This window comes from Peromyscus californicus, unplaced genomic scaffold, assembly GCF_007827085.1.
Source record: "Peromyscus californicus insignis strain IS unplaced genomic scaffold, ASM782708v3 Scaffold_22__1_contigs__length_63687245, whole genome shotgun sequence".
In the NCBI taxonomy this organism is placed as follows: Eukaryota; Metazoa; Chordata; class Mammalia; order Rodentia; family Cricetidae; genus Peromyscus; species Peromyscus californicus.
The window spans coordinates 34768023-34785765 of NW_026294525.1; the positions used below are offsets into that span (position 1 = coordinate 34768023).

Consider the following 17743-nt stretch of genomic DNA (forward strand, 5'->3'; position numbering starts at 1 on the left):
CAGTACATGAAACACAGTGAGGAATACATACCTGCCTTCAGTGAAAAAACATTGCTTTCAGATAAACTCTGACTTGCTAAATTAATGACGGATTGGTTGACTATAGAAGACTAAGTTAAAACCTGTGATTGCACCATATACATGGCTGTAAACTAGGAGAAAAATGATGCTCCATTTGATAACAAATAACTGATACTGTTGTCCAGCTCAAAGTAAAGTTTAAGTAATCTGTGCACATGATATTAATAATTGACTTTCTTGATCCATGTACAATAAAAAAAATAAATAGAGAATAAATGAGAACAATAAACCTTCACTCTATTGATTCCCTATCACCAGCAATGACCTGAGTCAATGGACTGCAGTCTCACTCTTGATTGGAAAGGCTGGTTTTTAATGATCACATGGCTGCTGAGATCAATAAAAGACCAAACTATCTATACTCAGAAAAAAGGTCCATTTTGAGGGAAAGATCCTTTGGAAATTCATCTATAGGTCAACTAATCTAAAGAATATCAGGATGGCATTTGTACTCGATGGCCAGACAGAACTAAGAACTAACTCAAGACCAGCACTATTCTAATGGGTAGAAATAAACCCAGGTGAGCTGATGATTCAACTTCAGCATTGGGACCCTGCTCTAATCCAGTTGCCTAGGTGCCAAGGAGTCCCTGGAGGGATAAAGGAGAATCTACTGTGTGACCTGCTAGTTTGCTCACTCCCTGAGCAGCCATGTATAGCTTAGGAATATGTGCAGCCCTCATGAAGAAGGGCCAAGATCCTAGAGAAGGGATGCTTAATTCTTGGGTCTAGTGTCAGTCTATTCTGCTAGTGGTTACTTCTCAAACCATAGTATCCTATGACAGCCATGGCCTCACCATATCCTTGTATTCTTACTAGTCTGTCTCCACATTGCACAGGAGGTGCAGCTAGATGATTTTTCTATGATGTTGCAAGAAATGAAAGAAAAACAAGCTAAATAATAATCCATCTAAGTTCAAACTTTCTTGTCTTAACCTCTAGTCAATGGCACTATCTTATTATGTATTGGGAGAAAATTATGTGGAATATCTCTTCAAATTCCATCATAAATCCATCCATGAGACTAAATGATTTTGGAATGAGGATGAATATTGGTTATTAAACTCAGCTTGAGTTGAATATCATGAAGAAAAATAAGAAAATACAAACTCTAACCTCCAACATAAATTTTACACAACTACAAGGCTTAGTACCTTATTTAGTCATCCATGTTTAATTTGAGAATCAACCGTTACAGCTTGTGCAACTCTCAGTAATAAGAAACAATTTACTCATGAACCTTGTTAGCCAAGATCCTTACAAGTGTGCACATTATCAGCAGAGTGGTAGAAAAGTTTTGTTGTATAAGTTTTAAACTTCGCTATTGTATTTTCTTCACATAAAATTTTGTTGATTCATATTTTTATCATCACTCTCAACTATTTAAGAGACACTCAGCCTCTAATCATGTCTAAACTATCCACATGGATCCATGTGAGTTGTGCTTTAGAAATAAGGGCCAAAGATCAATAAATGACTATATGTGAAATGGGCAGGACCCTTTGTTACAATATCGAGAAAATAATAGTGATAAGAAAGCAAATCCCTTCATCTAAAAATTGCTAACTAAACAAGTCGCAGATGCAAGGTATAATTTCAAAGGTGGAAAATGACAAGAAGTGTCCTACCTGCTGTAAATCCAGAGTAATGGTCACATAATGGTACTCAACTCCGTTCTTGATACTGGGGCTCTGCCACCACGTGTTCTTGCCGTCAATAGCATTCGTGATCGGATGTCTCTCTGTATGTTGGCAGCAGAGAAGGAAAAGATCAGATAAGGAGTTTGTAGCTATTTCGTCAAGGAAAGGTAAAACAAAGATGAAGAAGTAGAACAAGCCTGCATATAACAGGCATAAAAAAAAAAAAGCAGTTTCTGTTTCCAAAGCATCTCTGTGGTTTCGTAGTTCTACACAACATGCAGGAAATGGTGACATGTCTTGGCTACAGAAGAAGGTACCAAACACTGACCACCAGCTACAATGGAAAGCCTTAAAGATACTTCTAGAAACGAAGTGCAAAGAAATAGCACAGAAATCCTACTAGTGTGCTGATAAAGAAAACCTCTCCTGTAGGAAAGATGCTGGCAGCCGGGCGGTGGTGGCGCACGCCTTTAATCCCAGCACTCGGGAGGCAGAGCCAGGCGGATCTCTGTGAGTTCGAGGCCAGCCTGGGCTACCAAGTGAGTTCCAGGAAAGGCGCAAAGCTGGACAGAGAAACCCTGTCTCAAAAAAAAAAAAAAAAAAAAGGAAAGATGCTGGAATATTGCTAGTTCACACACATTCCTTAGTGCCGAGATGTGGACAATCCAGTATGTATGTGGCTTTAATATAAAATAATACATTTTTCTGCCTATGAGATTTTTCTTTTGTAACAAGTCTTTAACTTGTCACCTTCCTGCCATGATTTAGAACTATACTGAGAGATCCTCCAAACCTTCTATCCAACATTTACTTGGGCATGTATCACTAATTCCAGAGGAGGAATCTAATCAACATTGGCAAGCCAGGAGACTGGCGCATGAAACTCCAATGTACCAACCAAACACAGGCTTTCCCTCCCAATCCCAGTCCAGACAGATTTGCAGGAAACCTTTTGTGGGATTCAAAGGGAGACTGGAGACAAGGAGAGCGAGCCACTCCTCCAATCATGATATCTTTCACTAGAGTTCTCGTCTTTCTTCTAAGCCAGGAGCTCTGAAATTCTCGTATCTTCTAATTCATCTCACAGATCTCACAGAACAGAAATATCCCCACATCTCACAGCCCTGCTACATTTCTGGCTGTGTTGGAACCTTTTCTCATATTTCACAAGTTCTAGATCTTTTCTCTAAATATGCAAAGAGCACATCTGGCTAAGGATGACAAGACCATTGGTGTCCCTGTTTCCATTCTCAGGGCTGTGGTAAAGATGTCTCAGCCCCTCAGACCTCACGTGGAAGCCACCACATCTGCCCTCTGCAATGCCCACTAAGTATTGGTGAGATTCTCTGCTACCCTGTGACCCTGATGTTCATTCTGATATAAGTGTGCTCTGCAGTACCAGTCTTAGGGGCTTGGACAAAATGAATAGTCTCAGAAAATATTCAGAGGTATACTGTGTGGTGGCTGATTTTGATTCTCAATCTAACTGGATCTGGAATCAACTAACAGACAAGCTGTTGACACACTTGTTCAGAAACTTGGATGCACCTTCCAGTGGCAGCCTAGACAAAAGGAGGTCCAAGAGAAAAACTTTATGCATGTTGTCTGTATATCTGACTAGTATTTTATCTACTCTGTTGCTGCCTCTGGTGCTTTTCTTGGCTCATAACAGAATCTGGATTTTTCAGGCTTCCAACATGCACTGAAGGTCGGTGGTTCTGCAGGAACCCTCCAGGAACTCAATACCAGGTTAGGACTGTTGAAGCACACGGTTTTTAGAACCAAGCTATTTGGTTCTTAGCTTCTTCCATGTGAAGATAGCCATTGTTGGTCTATCTGGACCATATTGTGCAAGTCAGCATAAGAAATGCCCCTTTAATATACATTCATTGACCAGTGCTGTTCTAGAGAACCCTGACACCATCCTTATTTTGAATACCCCTAATGAGTAAGCAAATTTTGTCACTATGAGGATCAATCCTACCCTCTTAATTTGCCAGCATAATACAGGAGCCGGGACATGTATTCTGTCTAATGATAAGGGATGAAAGACCGAAAGACTTGGGGTACAAAGAGCAGGCATATTTGATGCCAGTTATTTCTTGACTGCACTGTTTAGTACTTAACTGGCCATGGACAAATTACTTATTGTCCATTTTATCTCTAAAAGAGGGATGGCAATGCTCCACTCACAGCAGCATTTTCCAGATCCTCAACTTCCGGGAGAAAAGTAATATCAGATTAAAAAAAATAATATGTGTGTAAGAGATTTGGAAAGTTAATATAAAAATTCTACCTTCAGAATTTTGTAAGTAATAGTAATCTTGAGTCTCATTTACCATCATCCAATGTACCATGAATTCAAAATTCATTCATAAATTAATGGACATTTAGAAACCTACAATTATTTTTAAAAATATAATATCAAATTAAGGAAAATTCAGTCAAATATATCCTTTTTACTTTCATGAAGACTATGGAACACTGCATTCATTGTCCTTATTATCACTGATCAGTGAAAATATTTGAGTGGGATCCCTTTCTTCAGAGGGTTGCCCATGCATACTACTACTATGAGGAACATATTTGTATAGTACTGAAATAAATTACGAGCCTGTTAATAATATGCATTGTTATGAATCTCACAAATTACAGTTAATAAAAATTGAAGTTAAAAAACAACAAAACTATGGTCTTCATGTGTAAGAGTCTAATAGTAATATAAAAATTATCTTTTAAAACAAATAATATAACTGAGTCAGTAAAGTGCTCATTTTGTGTACATGACAATCCCCTGGCAGAGGAGTGCTGGATTTGTATGACCTCAGTACTATGGAAGAATTATCCCCACATCTCAGAGCCCTGTTACATTTTAGACTATGTTGGATCTTTTTTCCAGGAGAATAGTTAGGGTTCACTGGCCAGCAAACATAGCTTATTAGGCAAGCTCCAGGCAAATTACAGGGCCCTCAAAATCAAAAGTGGAGAGTGCCCAAGGACCAACACCCACAGCTATCCTCTGTTCTTTTCACATGAAACAGGACACACACAGAGCCCACATCTTTGTACTCACATACATGAACACATGCCTGCATACATTCATGAAAGAATGTTTATTAAATTTGCCATTTTCAGTCCGTGAATATTTTGATGTTAATTTTGCTTGTTTAGTCTTTTACATAATCAACTAAAAACAGACAGTCGGATATTCATATTTTAACCTAAATATGATAATATAGGACAGAATGGTAATATAACATTGCCACTGGAATTTCAATACAACTACAGTGCTCCATGGACTTGTATCAAGTCTTATCATGTCAATAGCTCATTGCGATAAGGCATCCTGTCTCAATAATCAAAAGAAAATTGATGAATATATTTAATAATTTGTGCCAGTTGAATTCTGTTGAAGTCAGGTATAATGTCACTTTATAAAAACAGCAAACAGCAGAAGCATAACTAAACATCAACAAATGTCTCTGATAGTGTGAGTGGATGCAGAAATCAGCACATTAAGAATCAGAACAATACCGAAGTATGATTGGCATTGCCCTTACAGAAAAACAAATACAGAAAACATGGCCACAGCATCTTCCTAATTCTTCTTTATATCATTGTTCTCATGTGTGGAAGCAAAGCATACGTGCAAACACATTTCCAAACAGAGTAAATAGGTTTTCAGTAATTTTCAAGAGAAGTTGTTTAGATGGGAATTGATATCCGCTGTCTCTGGTCAAATTGATGTGAGAATCAGCCAGAAAATAGATGGGAATATGTATCAACAATTAACCATAATTCCCACTTTAATAATCATAATTAATTTGCAAATACTGAATAATTGTTGGCAGAGTACCCTTATTTACAAAAGATAGAAACATAATATCCTCAAAAAAGATAAACTATACAAGTCAAAGAAAGAGCCAACTACATCTGAAAACTGGCTGGGGAATCATAAGACAATCTTCTCAAACTGTTTGTGTTTTAATTAAGAAACACAAACTACTAGCAGCCAGATAGTTTATTTCATTTTTTCTTTGCCTGGTGATTAAATGCAGACCTTGTGGATTTATTCTGGAAGGCCCCTGAATTTGTGGAAATTTATCATCTGTTACTACAACCTTTACTCAAGCACATTCACATAATTTATTGCCAAATTTTTATTCCTGTCATAGTTTATTCTTTCTGAGTTTCTAGTATCAAAATTGACTTTGAAATGCAATGAAGCTGCTCAGACTTAAAAGCAACACAAAGTAAATCCAGGCTGTGACAAGTTTAAGAGACTACAAGTGAGCAAACAGAGACCTGGAGCTCTCCTCCTATGCACCTCGTTTCACTGAAAGAATCATTTCTGGCTTTGGTGTGGAAAACTTGGTGCGTCAAACTTGGTGTGTCTATATCAAAATATAAGTCTCTTCCACAGAGATGCAAGAGACCCCAAACACAGAACCTTAAATCAGGCAAGGGACAGGATGGGTCAGTGACTCTGCTGGACAAGGATGAGTCATCCATTTCTCCAACCAGGAGTCTCCACCTAATCACTCTCCATCCCAAACTTTGCATCATCCATTATTGCTGCTTCTAGGACATTACTCACTTCCATCTTTCTCTGTTGCATATTAAAATATTTACATACTGAAATGTATTTGTATATTTAATATACTTAGATCATATTATACAGCAATTATAATTTCATATTTAATACATTTTATATAAGCATAAACATAGTGATGTCAACACATCTATCTTTCTAATCCTCTCTCTTTCCCATCCTAGTCTAAGCACATAGCTACACATTCTCACCACCCCAGGTCCACCATTCACCTGCTACCATGTCCAGGCTTCTAGGCTTTCATGTCTTAATGAAAATGAGGTACCAGTCCCTGAATAGATGGCAATTTCTGTCCGTCAGAACTCATCTTCATTCCCAGTGAACATACAAGCTGTTATCCATCAATTCATTTCTTTTTCTGGCTTTTTCTTCAATTTCTTTGCTGTCCTATATTTCTCCTCTAACATCTCTGCCTTCTCCCTTGGGGTCCATGCAGATATTTGCTACTTCTCTTTTTACCCACCTCAGCACCTGCACCACTAATCCTACCTCTTTACTCTCTATTTGGTGTCACATTCTCCTGATTGTCCACCTAGAAATCTTTTTATTTCATCACCTGCCTAGATTATCCATAGTAATTTCCTTACCTAGTAAAGCTTCACCAGGGCTCTGGCACTGGTCCTTGGCTCTTAATATACCATACCATAGATAGAAAGACCAAGGATGTGTGCTATCACTGCCCACTCCTATGCATACACCAGAGTTACTAAAAGATAAGAAAGTCTTTTCACGGATGCCCTCTATAATATAGTTTTTCAAATACTCTGGATATACAACATCAATAATTTTAATCACAGAAGTGTCCATATATTCATATGTATAGATATATTTATCCAATTTTTAAATCCCTAAATTTGATATAATGCCATTTAGCTACTATTCTCTCTCTCTCTCTCTCTCTCTCTCTCTCTCTCTCTCTCTCTCTCTCTCTCTGTATGTATGTTATAGTCTCGTTTTCTTGCTGAGATGAAAAAGAATCCACAAACTGCAAAACCAGGTTTTCTTCCCTTTCCTTCCATTAAGAACAGCTCAATTAATTATTCTCCTTAGTACTAAAATATAGTAAAAGAACATTTGTCCAAACCCATATAGACTGTACATCACTAAAAGTGAGACCCAATGTAAATTGTGAGGGTTGGATTATAATGTGTCAATATAGGTTCAACAGTGTAGATTAGCACTCTAGAGAGCAGGGATAATGAAGATTGAAATTCTGTTGAGAAGGCCACACATATGCTGGGGAAGGGGATATTTGGGAAATCTTGGTACTTTATTCTTTATTTTACTGGCAACCTAATACTGTATTTAATAATAGTGTGAATAACATTGACCAAATTTGAAAATTGTTTAATTATGAAATTATGTTTCCACCATAATTTCAATTTCCATTATTTACTCTATTAGTCTCTCTTCTAGGCAATCAATATAGATGCAAACACACCTCTAAGCCAGTCTTATCTCCAAAATTATTTTGAATCATTTCCCTTTATTATACAAATAATTTACAAGTTAAAGCAAATTACACATAGTCCCCTCAATATGCCATGTTGCATCATATCCTCTAGGGGTGTGTGTGTGTGTGTGTGTGTGTGTGTGTGTGACTTACTTTGATAATCCACTTATCTTCCTAACTCGCGCTGCCTCCATCCAGGCATGACTCTCTCCCTGTGCTTAGGTCTTCTTGCTAAGTTCTTAGTGCCTGATTTACTTTTCCCTTTTCCTGATTTTCTCATAATTTCTCTAAATCAAAGAATATAACTTTATGTTCTTGTATTGATCATAGCGTATGTTCTTAATCTGTGAAATAAATATATGGTTCACAGAAGGCCGACAAGAAAGCTTGGCATTCACCTCTTTTTTTTTTTTTTTTTTTTTTTTTTTTTTTTGGTTTTTCGAGACAGGGTTTCTCTGTGTAGCTTTGCGCCTTTCCTGGAACTCACTTGGTAGTCCAGGCTGGCCTCGAACTCACAGAGATCCGCCTGGCTCTGCCTCCCGAGTGCTGGGATTAAAGGCGTGCGCCACCACCGCCCGGCAGCATTCACCTCTTATTGGCCATTCCCCCATTGGTTTGTAGGACCCTTCATAACCTGTTTCCAGCTTTTACACTCCACATATGTCTAGACTCCACCCTCTGGAAATTTCAGTTCTTATCATTCTTAACTATTTGCACATCTTTTTACAAGGAAGATTTTCTGATTTTTTTTCCTTCCTCACCTTGCTTTTCTCATCTCCTCTTCACTTATTAACCTCCTTAGTTCATACTTGGCCTAGGCTGCCAGCTTCACCACGGTTCCCTCAGGTAAGCCTTCTCTTACACTCAGACTGAACTTATGACCTCTTCTTTCACTTCAGGTCCTGTGTTCATTAACCCCTGGCTCACTAGTTGAAGGCAGGACAATACTTTATTCCCCTTGGATCTCAAGAACAATACCTTGAAAATAGGTAATCAATGAACAGCCAAATTCCATAAGAATCACCACATCCCCAGAGAGCATTCTGGGGCCAGTGATCCGAGTAACTGACACAGAACTTCAACTAGTGAATTCTCCTCTATTATTGAACTTGGTATATATATGGGACACTGGTGCTAAAATATGTTTATAGAGTGACTAAGAGGGACCACAGAAAGCTCAACAAAAAATTCTAGAATTCTTAGGCTCACAAGTCCCTTGAACTTAATGAAACTTGGCCTCAATGTCTATTTATCATCCATTCCATTTAGTGGCATACAAGTACATATAGAATACATACGATGTGGATGGCTGCTGTTTTGATTGCAGATTCGACACTGAGGGTTCCTCACAGGCTGCCCAGGGACATGCTCCACCAACTTGCAGTACATTTCAGGTCCCTTTTCCCCACATGTAGCATTGGTTGTGATGAGCGCATTAGAAGCAAGGTTCAGGACAGCAGGAAATAAACCTGAAAAAAGAGTGACAAATGAAGGTATGTCACACAAATTGTTTGCTGTGTTTAAAGTACAACTAAGTTAAGATATCATTCAGGGAATTAAATCAATCAAAAATCAAATAATTAGTGACTAAACACCTGACTTAAGTCAATGCACTGCATCAAAAGTACGTTAGTAAGAAAATATTTCTTTTACATTCTGGGTCTCAAGACGTTATCTTAATTGAACATTTAGCCTCTAAAAATTTAACTTAAATAGCCATTTCTCAAGCAGACATTTAAAAATAGCCTTTATGTATTTGATATGATGGTATTATTCAATTTGAGTCTACTGTATTCCATCTCTGCTAGCTAATACCCAGTATTAAGCTACAATCATATGTAATTTCTATACTACTATGTACCTATGTTTCTCATGGTACTTTTATATCCCAATTATCACTTAGTGTAAATTACTACTACAACATATGCATATGCAGACTGGAAAAAATACAGTGCTAAAAGATCTTAGAAAACTATTTCTGGTTTCTGTGCTACCACAACTTTATCATAGCCATAGTAGTTAATGATCATAGCCAGAAATTCCTGCTTTGGGTCTAACAGAAGGATTTGACTTATGTAGGTCCATCTCAGTGCAAAGTTGGAGAGGCCTCTTGTTCCAGCTCAGAACCCAGTGGAGGCTTTTTACTTCCTCCTAGGTAATGCCAATTCTGCTACATGCATGTCTACAACTTGCATTCTATGAGCCTCCTTTCAATGACAATGGCATTGAAATGACAATGTCAATCACCAAAAGCCCTTCTTTAACTGAAACCTCATCATAAAGAAGACATACTTGAGATGACAAATAAGTAGACTTGATTTGTCCATGGAACGTTCTAGCCACTCAGGCTGTCTCTGCTCTGTACCTGGACCAGGGATGTCTCTATCATTTCAACTTCAGACAGAAAGTTCTTCTTAACTGCGTTCTATGCATGGTGTTTGGCTGAGACCCTTGGACTCATTAGCTCATAGATGCTTTCTGCTTTAACTTCAAGCATTAACACATGGTGAAGACAGAGTCGGAACTCAGCCTATCTACAAGATGGAGAGACAACATACATGTTGGCTCATAAATATCAGCCGGCACCAGCTGCCTTTGTGGCTAGCAGCCTTCTCTGTTAGTGCACATCCACAACATGCCTGACACTATTCCATCCATGTCTGTCATCACTCCAGTGCTTTTCATCTTTGTGGACTAATTTGTGCCACAAACAGCCACGTGATCTGCGTGCTACTTGACCTCTACTTTATCAAGCTGCTAAGCAACTTGCCTGGGAGACAGATGGCAAACAGCAGGACTGTGCTTCACAACCAAGACATCTGACCCCAGAGTCTAGCCTCTTCACACTGCCATGGTGTGATACGAAACATATGTTTTGTATTCATTTGTAGCCTTAGTTGACCTTAGACTTGCACTGAAAGAATTTTTTAAAAAGGAAAACCAGAAAGAGTATTTAAAATATTGGATTGGACTCATATGTGTTTGTGTTTGATTACTGAATTTTCTTTTGGACCAGAAGAATAAGAAAAAACATAAAACACATTTTAAATATTGTGATCTTTATTGTAATTGGTTTTAAAACTTTAGAAGTAGATAAAGTGATACCTCAGCTGTCATACATTGCTCCCAAATTGCTATACGTATATATCCTTACAGCTTCTGTTTCCACACTCTCCAGTTTCTAAACGCCCCGACTCCCCTCCTCTAATGAACCCCCCTCCTTAGCATTCTTGTTTTAAGCTTGTTTTCAGCTAACAGTTATTTGAAGTTTACACCTTTCCCTCATTTTCTAGCATTTTAACATTTACTTCTGTTACTTAATCCCATTCACTAGCTCAACCATTCTTTCTGTTGACTTTGCTCACCTCTACATCTTCTGGCCTTCCCACAATGAACCAATCTATTCATGTAATGTGGTCAGCTTATCTGATCACTGTTCAGAGAAATACTAGCCAGTCACAAAAATATCATCTTTACTTCACAAGAAATACAGAGTGTTTTGTAAAAAGTAAAGTGATACAATAGGCATGCACTATATTTTTCATTTTATCTTCTCTACATACCAAATAAATGTTATTGGAAATAGTCTCACCATTTTGTGAAGTTACGAAATTGCAAACTTTAAATAATTAGTCTCCAGAGAACTACTTCTGTATCTTAGGCATTTTATTATCTAGTTTAGTAAATTATATATGATGAAATAAATGAGGTTCATCTAGATGTCTTTTTCCTCAGTTGTTCTGCACCATTTTATGCTACTGTAAAATTATTCTTTCATCAAAGGTATTTTTGAGCATGCACTAAACCATATATCCAAAAAGTTGAGAAATACTAAGATGAACTTCATGAGGAAGGGAACTTTAAATGAGCTCTTGGAAGAAACTAAAGCTTATTTTGTAGAAAAACACAAGAAAGGAATGAGTAAGAGTGCTAGCCAGAGGAAATGGTGTCTGAGTTGGACTCTCTGGACAATCTATGGTCATTCTGGAACTGTCAGAGTATCTGAACCTGCCTTTGACCTATCACATAAGAGAATGTAATTGAGCCGGGCGGTGGTGGTGCACGCCTTTAATCCCAGCACTCGGGAGGTAGAACCAGGTGGATCTCTGTGAGTTCAAGGCCAGCCTGGGCTACCAAGTAAGTTCCAGGAAAAGGCACAAAGCTACACAGAGAAACCCTGTCTCGAAAAACCAAAAACAAACAAACAAACAAACAAACAAACAAAAAGAGAATGTAATTGGATAGGTATGTGACATGGATATAGATGCATATACCACACATAATACACATAGTAGTTCATCAAAGCAGACCACTGTATGTTTGTCATTACTGGCCATTCATTTTCCTTACTTATTCCCTCTTCTTCAAATATGTAATTTAAAGTAAAAAAATAAAGTGTGAGAAGAAAAACATCTGCTTGGTTTTCTGTTTGGAGAAGAGCTATATCTTTCTTTCTGGGTAGTAACCTGAGGCTAGGTAGTTAAGTTCTGTATAATGCCTTCCAGGAAAACCAGTTTATGTATACAAAAGCTACTTTCAGCCTGCTGTAGATATGTAGGTATTGTGAATTTGGTTCCATCGTTTTTTCTCTCTTCTTTAACTGATAACTAGTCCTGAGCTTCCTATGACATTGGTTTTGTCTTGTTAATATTGGCAAACCCTTTGTATTCTGAAGTGGTGCAGCCCTGTAGGACTTAATTTGATAAGACCAGACCTGTGCTATCTAAGGACAAAGCAATCATGAAAGAAGGATCAGAAAGAGAGATGCAGGACCACACTATTTAGTAGGTATTCTATGTTTATAATATAGAAAACTGGATTCCATGCCATTTTTTCTACAGGAGTATATGGATCAAATGAATGAGAAAGATATAGCCATAAAAGGATTATAGATGCCTAAGCGATATTGATCAAGAAACCATGTTATGTTCTTCATGGTGTTTAATTCCCAATCATCCTACTGTGCAATTGCAGTTTAGAAAAGCAGTACAGTTCAAAGGAGATAAATAACCCACAGTTAAGACTGATAATATAATTTGAACCTACCTCTGAAAAGCTCAGAATGCTTGATGAAGAGTTAGACCTTGGTCCTCTGAAAAATTTTATCAATTTATGTACTTCACAAAATAAATAACTTAGTCACCACTCCAATATTGCTTCAAGGGGTTTTTATGCATTATATTAAAGATATTAATTAAATTTATATCTAGCATCTTTCACTTTTTTTTCTGTTGATTTGCTTCTACTATACTTATTGATCGTATACTCAAATTAACCTCTTCACGGTATAACAGCCTTGCTTCAAGGTCAAGGAGCAGCTGCTTTATCAAATTTTATTATTATTTTGCTGTTTGTTTTCTAAAAAGCAGTGAAATGTATTGGTCTTGGAAGGTCCTCAATTACTTGTTAATGACCAATTCAAAGAATAGGTCGATATTTGAGCTTTTATTGAATCTTTGGCATGTTGTATTCTGAATTACAATGCATTTTCATTATATGCTAAATCTATTAGGCTATTCCCATCATTCCCTCTCAAAAGCATCGGGATGATATCTATTATCATTCTCAACATGGGTCACTTGCTAAGATTATATAACCATTAGGACTGTAGATGAACTACAAATAGCTGATGAACATTTTAAAAATATTGACTTGCAGGTTCTCAATTCAATTTGAGATCCTGCAATTTTAATAACATAAAACCCAGTGGTTATTATCCATATAATCATGATTGACAGTTTTCTGAGTAGATTTGAAACTAAATAAAATTTGGTTGGATTTACAGTTATAAGAAACAAAGTCTGATGTAAGCTAAATGAATATTTATTCTTTATTATGTGTATGAGAAATTACAATATACATACTGCTTAAAAGGAATATATTTAGTTTTCTATTGTATATACTTGGTAAATATATAACTTGAAAAAAGTGTGGATCTAAATAAGGGAACAAAATAAAAAAATGTGCTCCCTTGTGGCAAATATTTAGAAAACTCACTACAAGTTCATTGGTTTTGTTTGGCATAAAGTGTTCGCTTGTTCATAATGTGCCATGTTCACACATATTGGCATGGTTTTCATGTTCTACACAGTCAGAGCTGCACACTTTGGCTTTCAATGGTGGGTGCATTTTTTTTTAAATCTACTTAAGTTCCTTTCAAAGCAAAGCAAGTGTTGGTTCTGATTGGTTCAAAGCTATCTATGGAAGATAAAAGCTGTGGCTTCTCAAAATACCTGTCAGTCTATTGACATGGGAGCTGCTGTTGAATCAGAGGAACCTAGAATATTAAAGACAGAGGAAGGGTGTATGCACCCAAGAAGGAAATGCCATATGATCATTTCACAGCATCCATGGTTCCATTCCCTGGAAGAATCAAATCAAAGAGCAAAACCAAGGAGCCACAACTGCTCTCAAGTGACAAAGAAGATACTAAAACAGAGAGAATCACAGAAAAAGTGACTCCAAACCTGTTTCCAAACTCTGCCCAAAGGTTAGATGCCAAGAACTCTACTCTAGCAGGGCTTAGAAGGTTACAGATTTGAGTTTGAAGTGTGAATATAGTTAGTTAACAACTACCAACAAGAAGTTGGGAGAGCATTCTTCACAAGAACACAACAGAATCCAGAGTTTCTACAAAATGTTTCACAAAATCCAATGCACATTTTAAAAGATCCCTAGACAAAGAACTAATAAAATCTAACTCAAATTTAAGGAAAAGGTCCTCAATAGAGATCACTGCTGAGATCAAACACATATTGGAATAAGCAAACAAATATTTCAATGCAGTTTTCTAACTGTATTAACTGATATAGACTCACGGGCAGCGCTTACAGTGATAAGAAATTTATTAATCTTTTTATCAAAGTGGAAATGACAACACATAATTCAATTATCTGGAATGTTTTAAGTCAATTACATATAACATATTACATATTACATATAATTAATATGTCGTGGAAATAGATATGAAAAAGGCAAAGATAGCAAAATATTAATTTTAGAATCTCAATTGTGGATAATATTGTGTTTAACATGTAAGTTTTTTTTTAAACTTTGCTTCATAGAGGAAAATTTTCATCACAAAATTTTGATAGGAAAACTCTATAGAAATGGGGCTGGCTCAGTGGTTAAGAGCACATGCTGCTCTTCTAGAGGACTGAATTTGGTTCCCAGCATTAATGTCAGGCGGCTCACACCCACCTATAACTACAGCACAAAGGGAGGATCTAATTCCCTCTTCTGGTCTCTGCACCCATGTGACACATACACACATACACTCACAGAAGCCATTTTTAAGTCAGTAGGTATAACCTAAATGTAAGGTTCATCTTATGCTTTGGTTTCAATCAACTTGCAATATCAGCACAAGCAAAATTTAAATGAACATTTCTTAAATGTGCGAAAGGATGATCAGATGCTACAAAGGAAACTGTCCTTTCAAACTTCCCCAGAACTAGATGAACTGAACAAAGAGAGCACTTGATAGCAAACTATTGCACCCGGCACACCTGAGGTCCCTCAACCAGAGGGAACTCTACTTTCCCTGGGCAATTTTCCAATTTCAGTTTCCCTTTCAAGTAAATAAAAGATTTTGACTTTGGATCATATTAAGTACATAAGAGTTGTATTATGAAGAATGGTATGAGTTTGTGTGAAATTCATTCAGCACAGTGGCTGAGCTGTGTGCGTGTGAGTGTGTGCGTGTGTATGTGTGTGTGTGTGTGTGTGTGTGTGTGATACTGTGGGTGGTGTGGTGCTTTGAGTGTGTGTGTGTGTTACTGTGCATGATGTGGTACTGTGTGTGTGTGTGCTTGTGTGTGTGGTACTGTGAGTGATACAGTACTGTGAGTGGTGTGTGTGTGTGTGTGTGTGTGTGTGTGTGTGTGTGTGTGTATGTGTGTGTGTGTGTGCATGTGTGTGTGTGTGTGTGTGTGTGTGTGTGTGTTGGTGCATCTGTTTGTGTATGTATACACGTGGAGGCCAGAGATCAATATCAAGTGTCTTCCCAGGCTGCCTGTGAGAGACAGGATCTCTCCCTGAACCTGAAGCTCACTGACTTTGCCGTACTGGCTGGCCCGCAAGCTCCAGGGATATTTTAGTCTTTACCTCCTCCTGGCACTTGCATTACAGGCACATCCTGTATGCCTAGCTGGATGTGGATGCTGGGGATCTAAATCCCCAAGGGTCCTTTTACTTGAGCAACAAGCTTTTACTGATTGAGTGATCTCTTCTTAAGCCTGAAAATTAATTTTCTTTCCAAAGCCCGCCCTGTCCCATCCCTGTTCACATTAAAGGAGCACTGCACCATCCTCGCCTGCTCCTTCACTGCTGAGTCATGTGCAAACTGGCCTGCTCTCCTATTTGCTGTCTCCATGAAGTCATGGCCCCACTTCTCTGCTAGCTTCACAGGTCCTATTGTTCATTTCCAAACAGCTTCATTCTGAGAAAGCACCCCTTCCTGTCACCTGATTCCTTGCCTTCCTCTGATAACTGTATTACTTCTGATCTCCCAGTAGGCCCACAGTAGGTACACAGAATCCTTCTGGTTCATTAAAGGGACTTGCAAATCAGTTCATCCCATATCTCTCAGTAACTCCTTTTCCAAGATTTGAATAATTCTCCTCTTCCATATACTCTTCTCCAATATGGAGTGACTTCACGAAGACCATCCCAAAAGTGCTGCCTGATGCAGTCATTTTTATCCCCAAAATTTCTACCATTCTCATCAAATGTATACGTATCAGCCAGTGGGAATTGCAATGTGCTGAAATCAGGAATGGTAAAAAGTATTTTGTGAATGTTTACATACAACTTCATCATTGTAAGATGTCCACTTCCAATTCATTAATTTTGTCTTCAGATTAACACTACTATATACTATAAGTAGTTAAAGTCACCTAACTAGTCTTTCTGTGTGACTTTACTCCCTTGATTTTCAACAGTGTCGTTGAAGTGATCTTTCTAAAACATCCTGTCACTTCCTGTTTTAAGGCATTTGTGAGTTGCCTGTTGCACACAGCATAGAAGCCAGATTCCATGGTCAGCTCCATGTTAATACCCTACTGCATGCCTTCCTATACCTACGCTGGCCTATGTCATTCTGTTTACAAATACAGCAAGTATTTCAAAACTCTGTTTGTGTGGTAGAATTTTGTCCTTTCTACATAATCTGTGCAATATGCTCATCTACTCAGCTCTCATGACCGAGTTCAAATATTCCTTAGAGTGTGAACATGTTTTCTAATTTTGCTACACTGAATTTGTTTCCTTCCTGGTGTGGTATAGTACATTTTTTTTTTTTTTTTGTGGTTTTTCGAGACAGGGTTTCTCTGTGTAGCTTTGCGCCTTTCCTGGAACTCGCTTTGGAGACCAGGCTGGCCTCGAACTCACAGAGATCCGCCTGGCTCTGCCTCCCGAGTGCTGGGATTAAAGGCATGCGCCACCACCGCCCGGCGGTATAGTACATTTTATTATAATCCTCATAATGTTTTAATCCTGTGCAACGGCTAGCTAGTCTACGATTGAGTATAAAAATAACACCAGCTAACATACAATGTCACAGATATTGAAATGTATTAGATGAAAATAAAAATGTGCACTATACAGTCCTTCTAGGGAAGACTTACCCACAAAGCCAATAAACTTATTGGTGCCTTGGGATGACAAAAATATGGAATTGCTTTGCTGTTTTAGCCAAATGCCAAAAAAATTGGAAGGAAAAAGTTATACCATTTGAAAAATAAAGGAAACTTTGACCATATCCTTCTTTCCTCCATCCCTACTCCACTTCTATTTTTTTCTATTCTATTTCAAATGTCCAAATGGACAAAAAAATATGCACAGTTGCTTCACCTATATATTTATAGGGAGGAAAAACCCTCTGAGAATTGCCTATTACCTATAGCATAACAGCCAGATCGCTTGGTAATCTGAGTGTTTGTAATCAGACTCCCACCT

General features: G+C 37.8%; 1 protein-coding gene across 1 annotated transcript in view; it reads right to left on the reverse strand.

Annotated features, from left to right (window-relative positions):
- The window catches only part of Lama2 (laminin subunit alpha 2), a 571484-nt gene that overhangs the window by 428233 nt on the left and 125508 nt on the right, over window positions 1–17743 (reverse strand). Inside the window, exons 2-3 of the mRNA XM_052751249.1 lie at window positions 9085–9255; window positions 1710–1822 (exon numbers count right to left, since the gene is read on the reverse strand). Coding sequence (XP_052607209.1) covers window positions 1710–1822; window positions 9085–9255 — 284 coding nt within the window. The remainder of the gene's footprint in view (window positions 1–1709; window positions 1823–9084; window positions 9256–17743) is intronic.